Source organism: Salmo salar, chromosome ssa06 (assembly GCF_905237065.1).
Source record: "Salmo salar chromosome ssa06, Ssal_v3.1, whole genome shotgun sequence".
In the NCBI taxonomy this organism is placed as follows: domain Eukaryota; kingdom Metazoa; phylum Chordata; class Actinopteri; order Salmoniformes; family Salmonidae; genus Salmo; species Salmo salar.
In genome coordinates, this window is record NC_059447.1 from 29,096,555 (window position 1) to 29,111,899 (window position 15,345).

At 44.9% G+C, this 15,345-nt stretch overlaps 4 protein-coding genes across 4 annotated transcripts; 2 read left to right on the plus strand and 2 right to left on the minus strand.

Moving 5' to 3' along the window:
* The first annotated feature begins 1,356 nt into the window (after positions 1 to 1,356).
* On the plus strand, positions 1,357 to 4,686 carry LOC106606891 (uncharacterized). The gene is made up of 3 exons (XM_014203347.2): positions 1,357 to 2,112; positions 2,254 to 2,494; positions 2,912 to 4,686. The coding sequence occupies exons 1-3, from the start codon at positions 1,801 to 1,803 to the stop codon at positions 3,631 to 3,633; spliced, it is 1,275 nt and encodes a 424-aa protein (XP_014058822.1). The 5' UTR covers positions 1,357 to 1,800; the 3' UTR covers positions 3,634 to 4,686.
* LOC106606892 (uncharacterized) lies at positions 3,964 to 5,117 on the minus strand. Its single transcript, XM_014203348.2, has 2 exons — positions 4,858 to 5,117; positions 3,964 to 4,604 (listed from the first exon to the last, which is right to left on the minus strand). Exons 1-2 carry the CDS (start codon positions 4,946 to 4,948, stop codon positions 4,003 to 4,005), a joined length of 693 nt encoding a protein of 230 aa, XP_014058823.1. The 5' UTR covers positions 4,949 to 5,117; the 3' UTR covers positions 3,964 to 4,002.
* Positions 5,118 to 5,360: 243 nt separating this feature from the next.
* Positions 5,361 to 12,777, plus strand: armc5 (armadillo repeat containing 5). Its single transcript, XM_045721290.1, has 9 exons — positions 5,361 to 5,673; positions 5,881 to 6,386; positions 6,518 to 6,548; positions 6,636 to 6,746; positions 8,225 to 9,119; positions 9,226 to 9,636; positions 9,683 to 10,260; positions 10,363 to 10,495; positions 10,589 to 12,777. Exons 2-9 carry the CDS (start codon positions 5,979 to 5,981, stop codon positions 12,078 to 12,080), a joined length of 4,059 nt encoding a protein of 1,352 aa, XP_045577246.1. The 5' UTR covers positions 5,361 to 5,673; positions 5,881 to 5,978; the 3' UTR covers positions 12,081 to 12,777.
* Positions 12,778 to 13,137: 360 nt separating this feature from the next.
* Positions 13,138 to 14,934, minus strand: LOC106606889 (cytochrome c oxidase subunit 6A, mitochondrial). The gene is given in 5 exon segments (XM_014203344.2): positions 13,138 to 13,412; positions 13,587 to 13,631; positions 13,633 to 13,730; positions 14,138 to 14,215; positions 14,794 to 14,934. Coding segments are annotated over 4 exon segments (309 nt in total). The 5' UTR covers positions 14,214 to 14,215; positions 14,794 to 14,934; the 3' UTR covers positions 13,138 to 13,322.
* Positions 14,935 to 15,345: the final 411 nt, after the last annotated feature.

The window sequence follows — 15,345 nt, forward strand, 5'->3', positions numbered from 1 at the left end:
TGGTCCACTCATCTTTCGTGATAAACTAAGGTACAAATTACTGTCTCGGAGTCAACAATCTGACTGTTGTGGTTGTCATTCTCTTAAAATATGATGGAAATAGTTCGCCAACATGCTCTTTTAAAAACAGGACAACCACAAAGTCCTTTTGTTGACATACAAAATATTTGTCAGCCCCTGTGTGGTATATTGTTATTGCTATCGTTAATGCACACTATTCTGTGAAATGCTTTTGTGCTATTCACTTTGTCATTTATATGGTGAAATAAAATCCGTTCAGTAAAATTAGGAAATGTTCAGGATTTTATGATAGTGTATTATACTATCGCCAAAAGAGGGTGATGTCTTGCACTTTTTTACTGTATTACGCTAGCTACAGCAGAATATATTTCCCAGAGCCTGTAGGGATGGGCATTGGCAGTTGAATCCGAATAAAGGAGTTCATTGAGTTTAGTTTTCTTTATTTTAATGATTTGGGCTGATACAGCCAAAACAGTAGGTGGCAGCATGCACCTATAGCATTTTTCTTCGTACCCAGTGGTGTCAAGTACTTAAGTAAAAATACTTGAAAGTGCTACTTAAGTAGTTTTTTGGGGGGTATCTGTACTTTACTATTTATATGTTTAGCAACTTTTACTTTGCTACATTCCTAAATCAAAATAATGTACTTTTTACTCCCTACATTTTCCCTGACACCCAAAAGTACTCTACATTTTGATGGGAAAATGGTCCAATTCACACACTTAACAAGGGAACATTTATTTATTTTACCTTTCTTTAACTAGGCAAGGCAGTTAGGAACAAATTATTATTTTCAATGACGGCCTAGGAACAGTGGGTTAACTGCCTGTTCAGGGGCAGAACAACAGATTTGTACCTTGTCAGCTCGGGGATTTGAATTTACAGTTACTAGTCCAACGCTCTAACCACTAGGCTACCCTGCCGTCCCTGGTCATCCCTACTGCCTCTGAACTGGCTGACTCACTAAACACAAATTATTTGTTTGTAAATTGTGTGTTGGAGTATGCCCCTGGCTATCTGCCAATAAAAATTGTGTCATCTGGTTTTCTTAATATAAGGAAGTTTAAATAATTGATACTTTTACTTATGATACTTAAGTACATTTTAGCAATTCCATTTACTTTTGATACTTAAGTATATTTAAAACCAAATACTTTTGTAGTATTTTACTGGGTGACTTTCACTTTTAGTCATTTTCTATTATATCTTTACTTTTACTAAAGTATGACAATTGACTACTTTTCCACCACCGAAATAGTTCGTACTGCAATAATATCAAAGAAGACGACCCCGTACAGTAGATGGCGGCAATACACCAATAGGTGTAGTCTGCCATAAAACTTTAAAGAAGAAGATTATATTTTTGTTTTTAGCAGGATGGATGAGAGCTAGCTAGCTAGACAGAACAAATATTTAGCTATCTAATTTATTTGCATCTCAGGTGTCGGGTATCTAACTAGTAATCTACACAATAACTGAGGACATAGTGGATTAGCAAGCTAGTTAGATATAACGCAATAATAGCCAACTTAATAAGTTAGTTAGTTACCAGTATCTGTGATAAGTTACCCTGTATTATACATTTTAGATCGCTAGCTAGCCTGTAATTTAGTGTGTTAACAGACCAAGTTCTGAACAATCATGGCATTATCCATAAACTATTTAAAGGAGTGAATCAGCAAAACAAATCAAATATTAAATACGGTATTCAGGATAACGTTACCGTTTCGGTGGTCCTCTATCTAACCTTTTCCACTGCGCTCAGCACCACGCACACGCATGGATAATAATTATGTTGAGTCGGCTGGTCGAGCTGTGCTCGAAATGATGCAGCGTGAATGGGAGCCTCTTTCTCAAGACGAACTGGAGCAACGATTGGACCGAGCAGTGGAAGAAATTCTGGAAGCTGACCTCCTAGCAAAGGTTCAGGACCAGCCTGGACCAATCTACCTACAACTGTCTCAGCTGGTGGAAGAACCTCAACAGCAAAACCAAATTCGGTCAACAACAGAACTTACAACACTTTCTCATGTAGAAGAGGAGTCTGAATCTCAACAGTTAACTGATGCTGAGGAAAACGCTGCAGTTCAGGTAGCCTTCAGTAGGCCTACTTTTCTTCATTGTTGTGGCTTGATCTATTGTTCCATCCCCACACTAATGCAGATTTGAGATGACACCATTTGCTTCATTTGCTGTGCACACATCTGATTTATGTTTCTTTTCATCTCTCAGTACATTACAGATCTCCTCCAGAATTCAAACTCAAGATACAATCAGAGCCGTATGGCAGGACGTGCCCGCTTATCCCTGTCTCACACTGTTCTCCTGTCCCTTACTCTCCTGTCCAAGCGCCTCAGCTATCGCTCTGTGTCTACCAGTTTCCGCCTGGAAAAAGGAAACATTCATAGGATCTTCTTTTCCTTTTGTGAGCGTGTGAACACACTTGAGGACCAACAAATTAGATGGCCAACTGGTATGTAGACTGCTGTTTAATGTGGATCAATTACAAGTGTTATACAAACTTTTTCAGCAGGGACCCCATTTTATCTGCCAGTATTTCTGTGGACCCCATTTTCCCCCCAATAATTTCTTGCCACCCCAAATCGGATGACACAACCTTAAAATCAGTCAATTTAGATTTGACATCAACAAATAACATGAAATTAATTACATTACTTTCAAAATGAAAAGGCATCAATACATTTACTCAAGAAATGTTTTCCAATTATCTTTCTCAAAAACGTTTGTATATTGTCCCATACAATTTTTTGTATGGGACAAAAAATTTGAATATCACTGAATTACAATATCCTGAAATGTTCACCTTCAAACAATTGACACATTATTTACTCCATCACCTGTGTTTGTTTCTGGTCCTTCTCTCCTCCAGGCATTGAGGCTGTTGAAAACCTCCCCCCCCTCTCCAGCCTGCTGGGGAAAGCCAAGGGCTTGGAAGAGAAGGGCGTCCCCAGGGTCCTGGGAGTCTTGGGGCACACCCGCATCCCCATCCGCCTGCCCATTGGCAAACAGGATGTGGAGAGCATGGTGCCAGAGGTAAAGAGGATGAAGAAGGAGGCCCATCCCGACTCCTGGCTGAACCTGGAGCTGGTGTGTAACCATACAGGCAGGTTGATACACTGCAGAATCAGCAAGGGATCAGACCTGGATAGAGCCAGTGCTCTGAGGGACAAACTCAAACAGGTCCCTGAGATGATGCCCCCAGGGACCTGCCTAGTGGCTCGAGTTGGATATCCAGCCTCTGCCCAGATATTGACCCCATACGTAGTGGGTCGTGGCCCCAGGGGAAATCTTTACAACAGGTCCCTGGAAGCCCATTTTTACCTCCTGGACCAAGCTGTGGCTGACCTGAAAGCCAGATTTGAAAGGCTCAGGTATTTGGACATGGGGAACTATGAAAGAGCCAAAGCAGTTGTCCTTACTGCTTGCATACTCCACAATGTATTTCTGGACATGGGGGAAGTGGTCAACGGACAGGTTGAGAGGGAGGCAGGGACACAGGAGGGAGAGGGGGAGTGTGATGAGGAGGGTGTGAGGAGAAGGGAAGCCATCGCAGATTTGCTGTACAAAGAGTTGGATTCTGGAAGTACATAAAGTGATTTAGAATTTTTGTGTTTGTATTGAGATAAACAGCATTTATATTGAATGTTTTATTATAAGGAAGAGTATCACAGCAATATCTTGTATTTTATACATATGTAGGATTATTTGTATCCTATGGCAGATCTATGTACAAATGCCCTGTGTAGCCTTCTTCTCATTCACAGGTATTACAGGGAATTCCTGCAGTCAACTCCTTTGTCAAATGGTGTTATTACAGCATAATAAAAACGTATACAATGACAAATCATGACAACACAAAGTAGCTGAATGGTTGAACGCTTAAGAAACATTTGCATGATGCAGTCTTTCATTCTATGCACAAGTTCAGTGAGAACTCCTTTGCTCTGGTGTGCTGTACTGCTACTCTGGCAGCTGGAAACTGTTGTTTTGACTGTGAGACAAACTGGAGATTGCACGGGCTAGATTATTGATGGCCTCTATCTTCCTCTCCTCCAGGGCCTTCTGCTGGGCCCACATGTTCATCTTCCTCTCCTGCAGCTCCATGTACAGCTGCAGGACATCCTGGGGGGGCCTGGAAGCAAAGGGGGCAGCTGTCAGGGAGGGTGTAGGGAGGATGGGGGTAAACCGCTTGCTGGCAATAGCCTTGCCCAGCTTGGTCCCGTTGAGTTTGGACCTGCGCTGTGCCTCGATCTCCTCCCGACTCTTCCCCAGGACCTCATGCATGGCCTTGAAGAACTCCCAGTGGACACTGTGGGCCCCCAGTCTCTTGGACCTCTCAGCGTTTTTCCTGTATGTGGCCAACATGTTACGCCACTTCAGATCACACTCATAGGCCTTGACTGTGACATCTGTGCTCCCAGCTGCCCTTAGCTTGGCAGTCACTCTCTCAGCCACTGTCTCCCACAGTTTCTTTTTCTTGCACACTGGCTGGTCAAAATCCTGGTCCATTTCGAGGCGGGTTTGGACAAGTTGCCATGTGGCTTGTAAAGTCCATACAAACTCTGGAGAAGGGAAGTTGATAAATGTGTGTATATAAAAACAATATGATACAAATAAATGACATGTTTTGTTAAATGTTGTTTATTAAATTGTCATGTGTTTTCCTCGTAGCCCGTGTGTTTACAGAAACTTGCCCTATTGAGAAACTTTGAGAGCCAATTAAATTTATTCTGATAAATATCAGTGATCAACCACAAACTCATCGAGCACCTCGCAAATAACGATGTACGCAATCTGCTGACAAGTTGCACTGACCTGCTTTCGATTTATCTGGATCCAAACTGGACACCGTTGGAGTTTCATCTACTTCAATACTCTCTGTTACAACCGTCTCAATAACATCCATTGTGTTACTCAGTGACAATGAAATTTGTTTGAAGTAGGATATGACAAGCAATTCTAACCAATCATTTAACAACTGTGCTATGGCATGCGATTATTTCCCCCCCCGCATCAACTAAAACGATGAATATAACAACCCCATACTTGTTTCCAGCACCTCCCAGTGAGCGTAGCTATTGCATCGTAGAGCAATATGGAAAATGTAGTTTTTACAGTTCTAATGAAACAAGATTTATTTTGCTTACTTAACAACAATCACCGGTTTCTATAGATATGGCTTTAAACGAGGAGTTATTTATTAATGTTTTGGGAAATGTTATTTTTCATAGAGAAATATTGCTTAATTCTGATCGTTGTAAAACAGCTGAGACTACAAGGCCCATGATTAAATAGAACGACCCACCCATTCACACGTCCCTCCCCCCTTTTCGTGGCGCCTCCTGTTTATCGTCCAGCTAAAAGATGGCGTTAGCGGCTAGCTAAAACGATTATTCTTCGTTTGATTGAATTAATTATGTCGGTGGGAATAATTAGTCATTGCAAATACTTTATTACTCTTGAGATGGGACTAAAAACATAGCTTATAGCACTTGTGTTCGCACCATAACGCACCGTGATTGTTTGTTGGGCCTTCTCGCATACAGAGGCCTTTTTTTTTTTTTTAGGGAGTGGACGAGAGGTTTACAAACTTCAACTCCCAGCAGCATTGCTGAGAAGTGGGGTCAAAGGGTAATTTCTTCCACTTGTCATGCCGGTATTTGTAGTATTTTTGTTCATTTCCAGAATTTTTTGACAAACTTTGGAAATTGATTAAGCTGAAAATACACTACAGATCATTTGTTAACCATGTTTAATACTGTATAACTTTATGATGTAGCCTAAGAAAATTGGAAAGTAAAATGCACAAAAATAATGATCCACATTTCTGCCCCTCAGTCCCCCTGTCATCCTCCATGTCATCACTTTCTATCTGAAGTGACTTGTTAGTGAGGATAAGCAGAAGAGCAGGTGGGTTGGAGATAATTAGTTTCATCATGGCGTCAAAGCCAGTGCCAGGGATCCAGAAACATGGGACCTGGTTAGGCAACCCCAGAGAAGTGTCCTCAGCCTCCCCAGAGACCTCTCTGACCTGGTGCCTGTCACAGCTCTCTAAACCTGGGAGAGCAGCAGCCGAGGACCACAAGCCAGGCACTGCAGGGCCGGACACCAGTGGACACAGACAGCTGGATAAGAGGGTCAAAGCTGGGCAGTGGCGAGCACTGGTAGCCATCCGCACACAGCACATTAAAGGAGGAAGCAGTGGGATAGCTCGATTCCGAGGCCAGGGTGGACTGCACACTCTCCTGGACCTGCTAAAGCACCCTGAGTGTTCCAGGAAGACTCTGGATCTGGCTCTCAGCATCCTGGCTAACTGCTGCACTGAGAGACAGACACGAGTTGAGGTGAGACAGAAGGGTGTAGGACAAATCAGGGCTGCTTCACATTTACATTGATTGAATATGAATGTTTGGTATGAAAAGTTGGACAGTGGTGACTTACATTATGATATTTAATGTTTTTCTCCCCTCTAAAGGTTAGGAAGCTTGATGGAATATCTATTGTGGGCAAGTGACTATCACAATAAGTTTGAATCATTCATTTCACATAATGGTGAAAATTTCAGAAATGTAAGTTTGCTCTTCCTTTCTTAGTGGGTATTTTGAAGAAGAATGTAGCCATGGAGACGATCCAGAACAGAGCAGCCCGGGCCTTGGGGAACTTGGCCATGGACCCTGAGAGTTCCACACTTATCCACTCTGCCGGTAAGTAAAACATGTTATAATGATTTTGGCTGCCTGTGTCTGTCTGTACATCACTTTCTGATGGTATTTTTGTTTTGTAGTACAGTACCAGTCCAAAGTTTGGACACAGGGTTTCTCTTTATTTGTACTATTATCTACATTGTAGAATAAGAGGGAAGACATCAAAACTATGAAATAACACATATGGAATCACGGAGTATCCAAAAAAGTGTTAAACAAATCAAAATATATTTTGTATTTTTTATTCTTCAAAGTAGCCTTAATGACAGTTTTGCACACTCTTGGCATTCTCTCAACCAGCTTCACCTGTCCTGTTGAAAAACAAATGATAGTCCCACTAAGCGCAAACCAGATGGGGTGGTGTATTGTTGCAGAATGCTGTGGTAGCCATGCTGGTTAAGTGTGCCTTGAATTCTAAATAAATCACAGACAGTGTCACCTGCAAAGCACCCCCACACCATCACACCTCCTCCTTCATGCTTCACAGTGGGAACCACACATGCGGATATCATCCGTTCACCTACTTTGCGTCTCACAAAGACACGGCGGTTGGAACCAAAAATCTCAAATTTGGACTCATCAGGCCAAAGGACAGATTTCCACCGGCCTAATGTCCATTGCTCGTGTTTCTTTGCCCAAGTCTCATCTTATTGGTGTCCTTTAGTAGTGCTTTCTTTGCAGAAATTTGACCATAAAGGCCTGATTCATGCAGTCTCCTCTGAACAGTTAATGTTGATGTCTTACTTGTACTCTGAAGCATTTATTTGGGCTGCAATTTCTAAGGCTGGTAACTCTTAATGAAATTATCCTCTGCAGCAGAGGTAACTCTGGACCTTCCTTTCCTGTGGTGGTCCTCATGAGAGCCAGTTTCATCATTGCGCTTGATGGTTTTTGCGACTGCACTTGAAGAAACTTTTAAAGTTCTTGAAATTATCCGGATTGACTGACCTTCATGTCTTAAAGTAATGATGGACTGTCATTTCTCTTTGCTTATTTGAGCTGTTCTTGCCATAATATGGACTTGTTTTTTTACCAAATAGGGCTATCTTCTGCATACACCCCTACTTTGTCACAACACAACTGATTGGCTCAAACGCATTAAGAAGGAAAGAAATTCCACAAATTAACTTTAACAACGCACATCTGTTAATTGAAATGCATTCCAGGTGACTACCTCATGAAGCTGGTTGAGAGAATGCCAACTGTGTGAAAAGCTGTCAAAGCAAAGGGTGGCTATTTTGAAGAATCTCAAATATAAAATATATTTTGATTTGTTTAACACTTTTTTGGTTACTACATTCCATATGTGTTCTTTCATAGTTTTGATGGCTTCACTATTATTCTACAATGTAGAAAATAGTAAAAATAAAGAAAAACCCTTGAACGAGTAGGTGTGTCCAAACTTTTGACTGGTACTGTATAAGTTGAACATTAGATTTTGTCCCCGAAAAATAATTGCTTTTCTGTTTTCGACACAGGTGGTGTTCCACTCCTGCTCCTCTGCGTCTCTCTCGCATCCGCCCCGTCCCCTCCCTCTGATGACCCACTGGAAGCCCCTTCCTCTAAACTAGAGTGTGCTCAGTCGGCTGCCCGTGCCCTCCTCTACCTTGCAGACACCCCCTCAAACCGCCTTTTACTGCTCACCCAGGGTACTCTGACTGCTCTTGCCCCGCTCATTGCTCCAGAGTACCCTCTGGGGCTGAGGAGAGCAGCACTCCGGACCCTCCATGAGCTCACCAGGGGCTGTGGTGTAGAGTGTGCTAGAGAGGTTTCCAGATCTGGGGTTCTAGCTCAGCTAGGTGTCATGGCTTCGGGAGAGGCCGATAAACCTTTTGAGGAGCTTGCGTTGAAAACCCTGGCCAACATGTGCACTCAAGGCTGCTTACGTCCTCTGGTGGGTTCCCTGGGGGTAATCCAGAAGTTTACGGAGGAGGTCAAGAAGGACGGCCTGAAGTCTGGAGTGTTCCTCAAGGCACTCTGCTTATGCTGCAAAGAGGCAGTGAACCGGGCCAAAGTGAAGGAGAGCGGCGGTCTGGAGGTGTTGATTGGCTTCCTTGGTGTCCATCGGAGCCACCCCCTCGACCGATTGGTCATTCTGGCTTGTGTTGACTTTGTCTATGACGAAGCTGCCCTGGAACAGTTACAAGAACTGGGAATAGTCCCCCTGCTAGTTGCTCGGTTAGTGGAGCTGGCTAAAGGTGAGGAGCCATCTGCTGGGAAGATGGATGTGAGCCTCACCTCTACCATGTTTGCTTCAGAGCTGCTGTCTACGTCATGTTTCGACTCATTTGACTTCCCTCCCCCAGAGGGGAACAGGAAAGAGGAGATGGGGAAGGAACATGTCCTTGGGTCATCCAGCTTTCTTAGCCTGAGGTGAGTGAACAGACTCACCTTTGCACCCCTCTGGGTTTGTGCACCTGTGATTTATTTGAGTTTTGTAAAAATGGTTATCTGACCTGTCCTATTGCTGCTCCTCCAGGTCCTGGTTGGTGTCTGAAGGGTTGATCTCCTCTGAGGGGGATCTTCTTGACTCTCCTGGAGGCACGGAGGGAGATTGGGGGAGTCTTCATATCCCCTCTTCTTCTCCCCAAACCTCTACCACTGACTGTCATTCCCCTTTAAAATGCTTATCTCCTACCCGCTCACTACCTTCCTCTACTCCCTTATCCTCACCCGAATCTCAGAGTCAATCCACTCCCTCTACCTCAACGAGTTCTCCAGCTCAGGTCCACCTGTCATCTCCCTCAAAAAACGCTGATCTGTCTCCCTGTGTCCCTCTGCCCTCCTCTACCTCCACCCCCCGAGCCCAGCCCGGCTCCTCTACCTCCACCCCCCAAGCCCAGCCCAGCTCCTCTACCTCCACCCCCCAAGCCCAGCCCGGCTCCTCTACCTCCACCCCCCAAGCCCAGCCCAGCTCCTCTACCTCCACCCCCTAGCCCAGCCCAGCTCCTCTACCTCCACCCCCGAGCCCAGCCCAGCTCCTCTACCTCCACCCCCCGAGCCCAGCCCAGCTCCTCTACCTCTTCTCTCCCTTCCCCCACTATCCCACCCCTCACTTCCGTCTCCCCATCCAAGTTCTCCTCCCCTCCACGGAAAAGGCCACGTGTCCCCTCAACCACCCGCTCCAGTGTGGTGCCCCTCGACACCCCTCCCACAGTGTCCCGACCCCAGGCCTACCACCACCCCTACCACCCTGAGCCTTGGGCCCCAGAGTCTCCCATCCTGCTGCTGCTCTCACGCTTCTCTCACGCCACGGATCCCAGCGCTGCTCTGGTCAACTCAGGCATCATCTCTGGCCTACTGTTCTACCTCAGCCAGCATCAGGACCCCAGCGGCAGGTGCTTCCGCATGCTGTGCCGGCTGAGCTGCAACCCCAACTGTCTGCAGGCGCTGGTCAGGACTGGCTCAGTGGCTCTGATCCGCCACCACCTGGTCCAGAGAGGGAGTGACCCTGAGAGTTGGGGAGCTGGAGAGAGGCAGACTGATAGGGTCAAGGCCAAAGTGAAACAGCTTGGTAAGTTTAATTGTTGTACTTGGTCATAAAGTTTTGTTATTAGTTTGTGTAATGGTGCTGCTGTAACGTTTTGGGTATAATTTCTTGTGCATATGTCTTTAGGTCTTGCTCTTCTTAGTAATCTACGCGTTCAGTGTGAGTCTGGATTTGGTTCTGGAGTCCTGAGCCATGTGATGCTGTCAGGCTCGGAGTCAGACAAGCTGAACTGTGCCCTGTCTCTACCACTAGTAAATGGGTAAGTCAAATTGTCTTGTGTGAAATGGCACTGGTGGAATGTTATGAAGTGTATACCAACTGTAATCTGACATCAACTTGTGTTCCCTAACAGTAACAAGGTTCTGTTGAAGAAGCTTCTTCTAGACAACGGTGGTCTACTCTTGGCTCTGGAGCCCCTTGGATGTAATGAGGACGAGGAAGAGGAAGACCATCACACCAGTGAATGCCGACGACTCCTCTCCGATTGTCTCAACTCACCACAACATGTCTCCGCCCCCCAGCTCCACTCTCTATATTTCTCCCTGCTGATTGGATGCCTCTCTAGTCTGATGGGTTGCCCCAAAACAGTACTGGCTAAAAGAAGGTGCAGGGTACTCAGTCCTATCAAACCCCTGTCAGTCTCACAAACCGGTAAAGCTTCACCCCCTCCCTTAAAAAAGCCTCGTCTGGGCAATATCTGTCCTTACAATGACTCAACCTTTGACCTCCTCTTCCTGCTGGACGATGGGAGCCAGGTGTCAGCCAATAGGGAAGCAGTGGCTGGGGCGGAGGGAACCGAGGTGGTGGGGTCAGAGTACTTCAGGGCCCTGTTGAGGGGGGGCTTTGGAGAGGCTCAAGGGAAAACTGGGGAGGCCATCCCTATCAGGGATGTGAGCCAAGGCATGCTGCTACCTGTACTGCACTATCTGCATGGCTGTCGCCTGAACAGGGACGGAGAGACTGCAGAGGAACAGGGGGATGAGACAGAGAGAGAAGGCAGAGGAGAGTGTCAGATTTTGGGATCCTTGGCCTCTGAAGGACTGGGTGTCTGGAGAGACGGGGCAGAAGAACCCTCACCAGAGGCACAGGGCTTCCAGAAGACCCCCCTAGCTGAGACGATGGTGGGGGCCTGTAGGTTTTTGGTGACAGAGTTGCAGAGGGAGGTGGAGGATCTGTGTGTGTCTTTGCTGTCCTGCTCTGCCAAGAATGCTGGTCGAATTGCAGACGTTGGCAAAAAGCCTCCATCTAACATGAACCAATATGGGTCAGAGGGAGAGTCTGCTGACGAGAGCCTGGCAAACCGCACATCTGGACTAGAGTTGAGTGGTTCTGAGGCCCAGACAGACTCCTTGGCCCCCACAGTGACAGCAGGCCAGGCTGTGTCACTACATGGCTCTGGACTCCAACCCTGTCAGCAGACAGAGGGTAGACGACACTCTGCCCCTGGACCAGGCCAGAAGGGCGATAGTGCACCAAAGACAACCTCAGGACTGGAGACTTGTGTCAATCCTCTGAAATCAAGTTCTGCCTCTAAGTGCTGCAAAAGACGTTCTAAACTGCAGAGTGTTTCAAACACACAGAAGGTTGTAGATTCTGTACAGGACTCTAAAGTTGGTTCTGGTAGATGGACCCTCCTACCACAGGTGTATTGGTTTTCCCAGCGGTACAGCTATCCTGGACTGGGCAGGGCCTGTCTGTCCCTACTGCTGAGCTCTCAGGGCTCCTCCCAGCCCCGCCCTTCTTCCCTGGCTGCAGACTGCCTGCGCAGACTGGCCAGAGAGGCAGACTGTACAGAGACTCTGAAACGTGACCTAGTGAGTCTGGCCACCATGGCCCTGAGCTGAGAGGGGGAGGGCTAGGAGGAAAGAGGGGTGTTGGGTGGGGATGGAGGTGAAGAGGAGAAATAGAGGATCAAGTATGAGGAGATTATTAGGGATGGTATGAGATCATGTGATTGTCTCTCCAATGACACTGAAGTTAACGTTTGCCATTGTGAAAATGTATTTTATGTTCAAAAGTCTTTACAACATGATTAGCCTTCCTTCCTTGTGAATATCTGTCTTTGTCTCACAACAAATAACCTTTATATTCAAATATTGGTGTTTACAAAGTAATTGACGTTTGAATTATTTTCTTCAGAATAGTACATTTATATTTAAAGGAGTCATGCGGCCGTTTAAAGGGATGGGTTCTCAGACAATGAATCATGAGGAAAATCATTTTTATCTCATGGTGCACTGTAAATGAAGTTGTATTATAATTAAAACATTAGCATAATGTAATATGCTAAATACTTTTGTTGCATGTAATGGTAACTTTTTTTTATGTTTTCAGTTTGATTTTGAAGTATACACAGAGCTGTCCTGTAAATGTCCTGTATTGACTTGGATGACTCTAATAATCAGGGTGGGACTGGGTGCCATGTTGTATATGCTGTAAATAAAGAGAACTTTAGGAGTAGCTGCAAGGTGAAGATAACAGAGATCAGCTTTCACTCGCCTCATGTGAATCCACGTTCCTCAATAAATCTGTTTAGATGTCTTTCTCTTTTGTCCTGTCTGAAAAGGCATACTGTATCTAAAGGACAAGACTGATCAACACGAATGTTGGCCATGCACACTAGATCACCTGCTCAGTGCTCAGACGAACAGTGGTGATTCAACATGTAGAATTGTCTGGAAATGAACAGAAAATTACAGCCGATGTTCTGAGGTCAGAGGCAAGAGCAAGCGACACCCACTACGCACAGCCAACATCTGTGTTGGTCTGTCTTGTCCTTAATGTATGTTTGGTGTTCAGAACTGGAATATACTTGTATGTTTACATACTAGTTCCATTCATCTTACACATATAATAACATCAGACAGTTGGAGGTAAACAAATGAGAAGCCACTCAGTGTGTGTGATACAGTAAAACTAGTATATTTTTTATTTCTATCTGACTGGGAGCACCACAGTCAGTAGTGTTGCTAATTGGCCCCTTGGTCAGTAGCATAATGCCAGGTTCAATAGAGCTATAGATTACAGCTATTCAGCATGTCGCAATCAGGGAAGGTGGATGATCAGCATAGAGTTAGGAGGTTTCCTTAGTGGCGGGGGCCCTCATAACCCTCAGGAAGAGCATTTTCATGAGGGTTGTGGAAGAGAGAGTGGTTGCCGTCACCCCAGGGCCATTTCTGAAAGAGAAAGTTGTTTCATCATTCAGGATATATTGGATAAAACTAGACCTATGTTCAGAAAGACATCCCACTACTACTACCAATCCTAACATGTAGATGATGAACTGTGAGTGAAGTTAGTCTGAGGATGTGGCTATAGTCTGTTGGATATCAGAGTGCCTCCTGTATCACCTTGGTGCGGATGCGAAGGTGTGAGTAGGCCACAAACTCAGGGGGGTTCATGGGAGTGCTGCTGCATCTTCATGTAGGCGTTGGCGATGCAGACGGCCACACCAGGTAGGGCCAACACAAACGACAGGATCTTCCAGGTCCTAGCTGTGGAGTTGAAACCAGTTCCGGTAGATCAGACTCTACGGTTCTGTGTGACCCTGAGTTATCAAGGCTTGGGTACATCACAACACCAGCATAACTAAGTAACAGAGCAGCTCCAAAACACTGATCATCCAGTTCAGATTGCAGTGACTCAGCCTTGGTTCCTTGTCTCAGGCTGTGACATGCAGGACAGAAGCGCCTCAATTACAATATGATACATTTGTAAGTCACCTGACAGGCCTAAATACAGCAGAACACAAACATTTAATGAATGTAAGAGGAAGACTGCCAACATTCCACAAACCTCTGTTAATGTTAAACCCAGAAGCCCAACTCAACACAAAAGGTGCAGGCAGTAGGGCAGAGAGAATATAACACAATATGAGAAGAGTTAAGTACATTACACACACCTGATCCTCCCTCATGGCCTGCGTGTGATGCAGCAGCTAATACCCTGCGGGCCGCCATCGATGCAGGAGACGCCATTCCTGTGGAGTACAGACAGACAACTTTTAAACCAATGGACAGAGGATAGAAGTGGGAATTAGTTTCCATGTTTGTGTAGACAGAGAGGCAGTAGGCTATGTTCAGATGTGTAGATTTATTCCTTTTAGAAAAGTGCTATTATATTTATAGGTAATCTATTACACCCTACAGGCAAGATGAAATAATCCAGGTCTAGGCCCACATGTTATCCATGTCAAAGGTTTGTATTGTGGCTCCTCTACCCCAGCAACGGCACATACAGTAAGTAGGTCAAGCTAAAGCTCGCAATAAACCTTCATAGTTAAGAAACCCCATTAAAATGGCTCACAATACATGTTAACTGGCAGTAAATGTCTAACCTAGTCATTTTCAAATGAAGTCAAATACATTTTATAAATATTGGGTTTTAAATACCTAAATTAAAAGAAAAGTAAAGTTAAAAAAACAGACAGAAGCCATGCCATAGGCCTGTTGATATTACTGGTGATCTGAAATGGGAAACACTTGGGAAGGAAAAATTAAACAAATACCATAGAATCTATAAAAACGTTCTGTTCTTTATCCAAAACGTTTAACTCACCTTTAATTTTGTTGGTCAGTCTTTTGTCCCTTTCTCTTTCTGCACCTTTGTGTCTGTTTGTCCTTCAGCCTGTCCTGGACTGAACAGAACTGTGAGACTCCTCCCCGTTGCAACCTGTCTGTCTGCCAAGAAATATCAAGTTTATATTTGGTCAAGTGCAAAAGGCTGACCGGAAGATCTGTGGTAGACCTAACAAACCAGCGCAGTGTACAAGAGGAGTAGGATCACCCTGTTTGAGGAGAACTTTCCTGCAATGCTGGAAATTTAAAACTTCTGAACTTTGTAATTTGCACTTTGAAATTTCAGACTTGATTTTCCGTTACGAAAAATATATTATAATCCACATAATAATTCACAGTTTCTGTTGCTGCATGATTATTTTCCTGCTGTGTAAATGCTAGGCACTTTTGCACTTGACCAAATATAAACTTGATATGCTAGGCACTTACACTAAAACCGGCTAAAATTAAGATCCTACACCTGTAATAGTAGTAGGTCCCAGTTTTGTTCAATTTAATTCTGCGCATGACCACATGCATATGAGATTGATAG

What these genes read in the sequence shown, in the direction of transcription:
- LOC106606892 (XM_014203348.2), bottom strand. Translation starts at nt 4,948, where the DNA reads ATGGATGTTATTGAGACGGTTGTAACAGAGAGTATTGAAGTAGATGAA. An exon ending in TCCAGATAAATCGAAAGCAG is followed by an intron (nt 4,605 to 4,857) that starts GTCAGTGCAACT and finishes TCCCTTCTCCAG; the next exon opens with AGTTTGTATGGACTTTACAA.
- LOC106606891 (XM_014203347.2), top strand. Translation starts at nt 1,801, where the DNA reads ATGGATAATAATTATGTTGAGTCGGCTGGTCGAGCTGTGCTCGAAATG. An exon ending in AGGAAAACGCTGCAGTTCAG is followed by an intron (nt 2,113 to 2,253) that starts GTAGCCTTCAGT and finishes TTCATCTCTCAG; the next exon opens with TACATTACAGATCTCCTCCA. An exon ending in ACAAATTAGATGGCCAACTG is followed by an intron (nt 2,495 to 2,911) that starts GTATGTAGACTG and finishes TCTCTCCTCCAG; the next exon opens with GCATTGAGGCTGTTGAAAAC.
- armc5 (XM_045721290.1), top strand. Translation starts at nt 5,979, where the DNA reads ATGGCGTCAAAGCCAGTGCCAGGGATCCAGAAACATGGGACCTGGTTA. An exon ending in TGATGGAATATCTATTGTGG is followed by an intron (nt 6,549 to 6,635) that starts GCAAGTGACTAT and finishes TTCCTTTCTTAG; the next exon opens with TGGGTATTTTGAAGAAGAAT. An exon ending in GGCCAAAGTGAAACAGCTTG is followed by an intron (nt 10,261 to 10,362) that starts GTAAGTTTAATT and finishes ATATGTCTTTAG; the next exon opens with GTCTTGCTCTTCTTAGTAAT.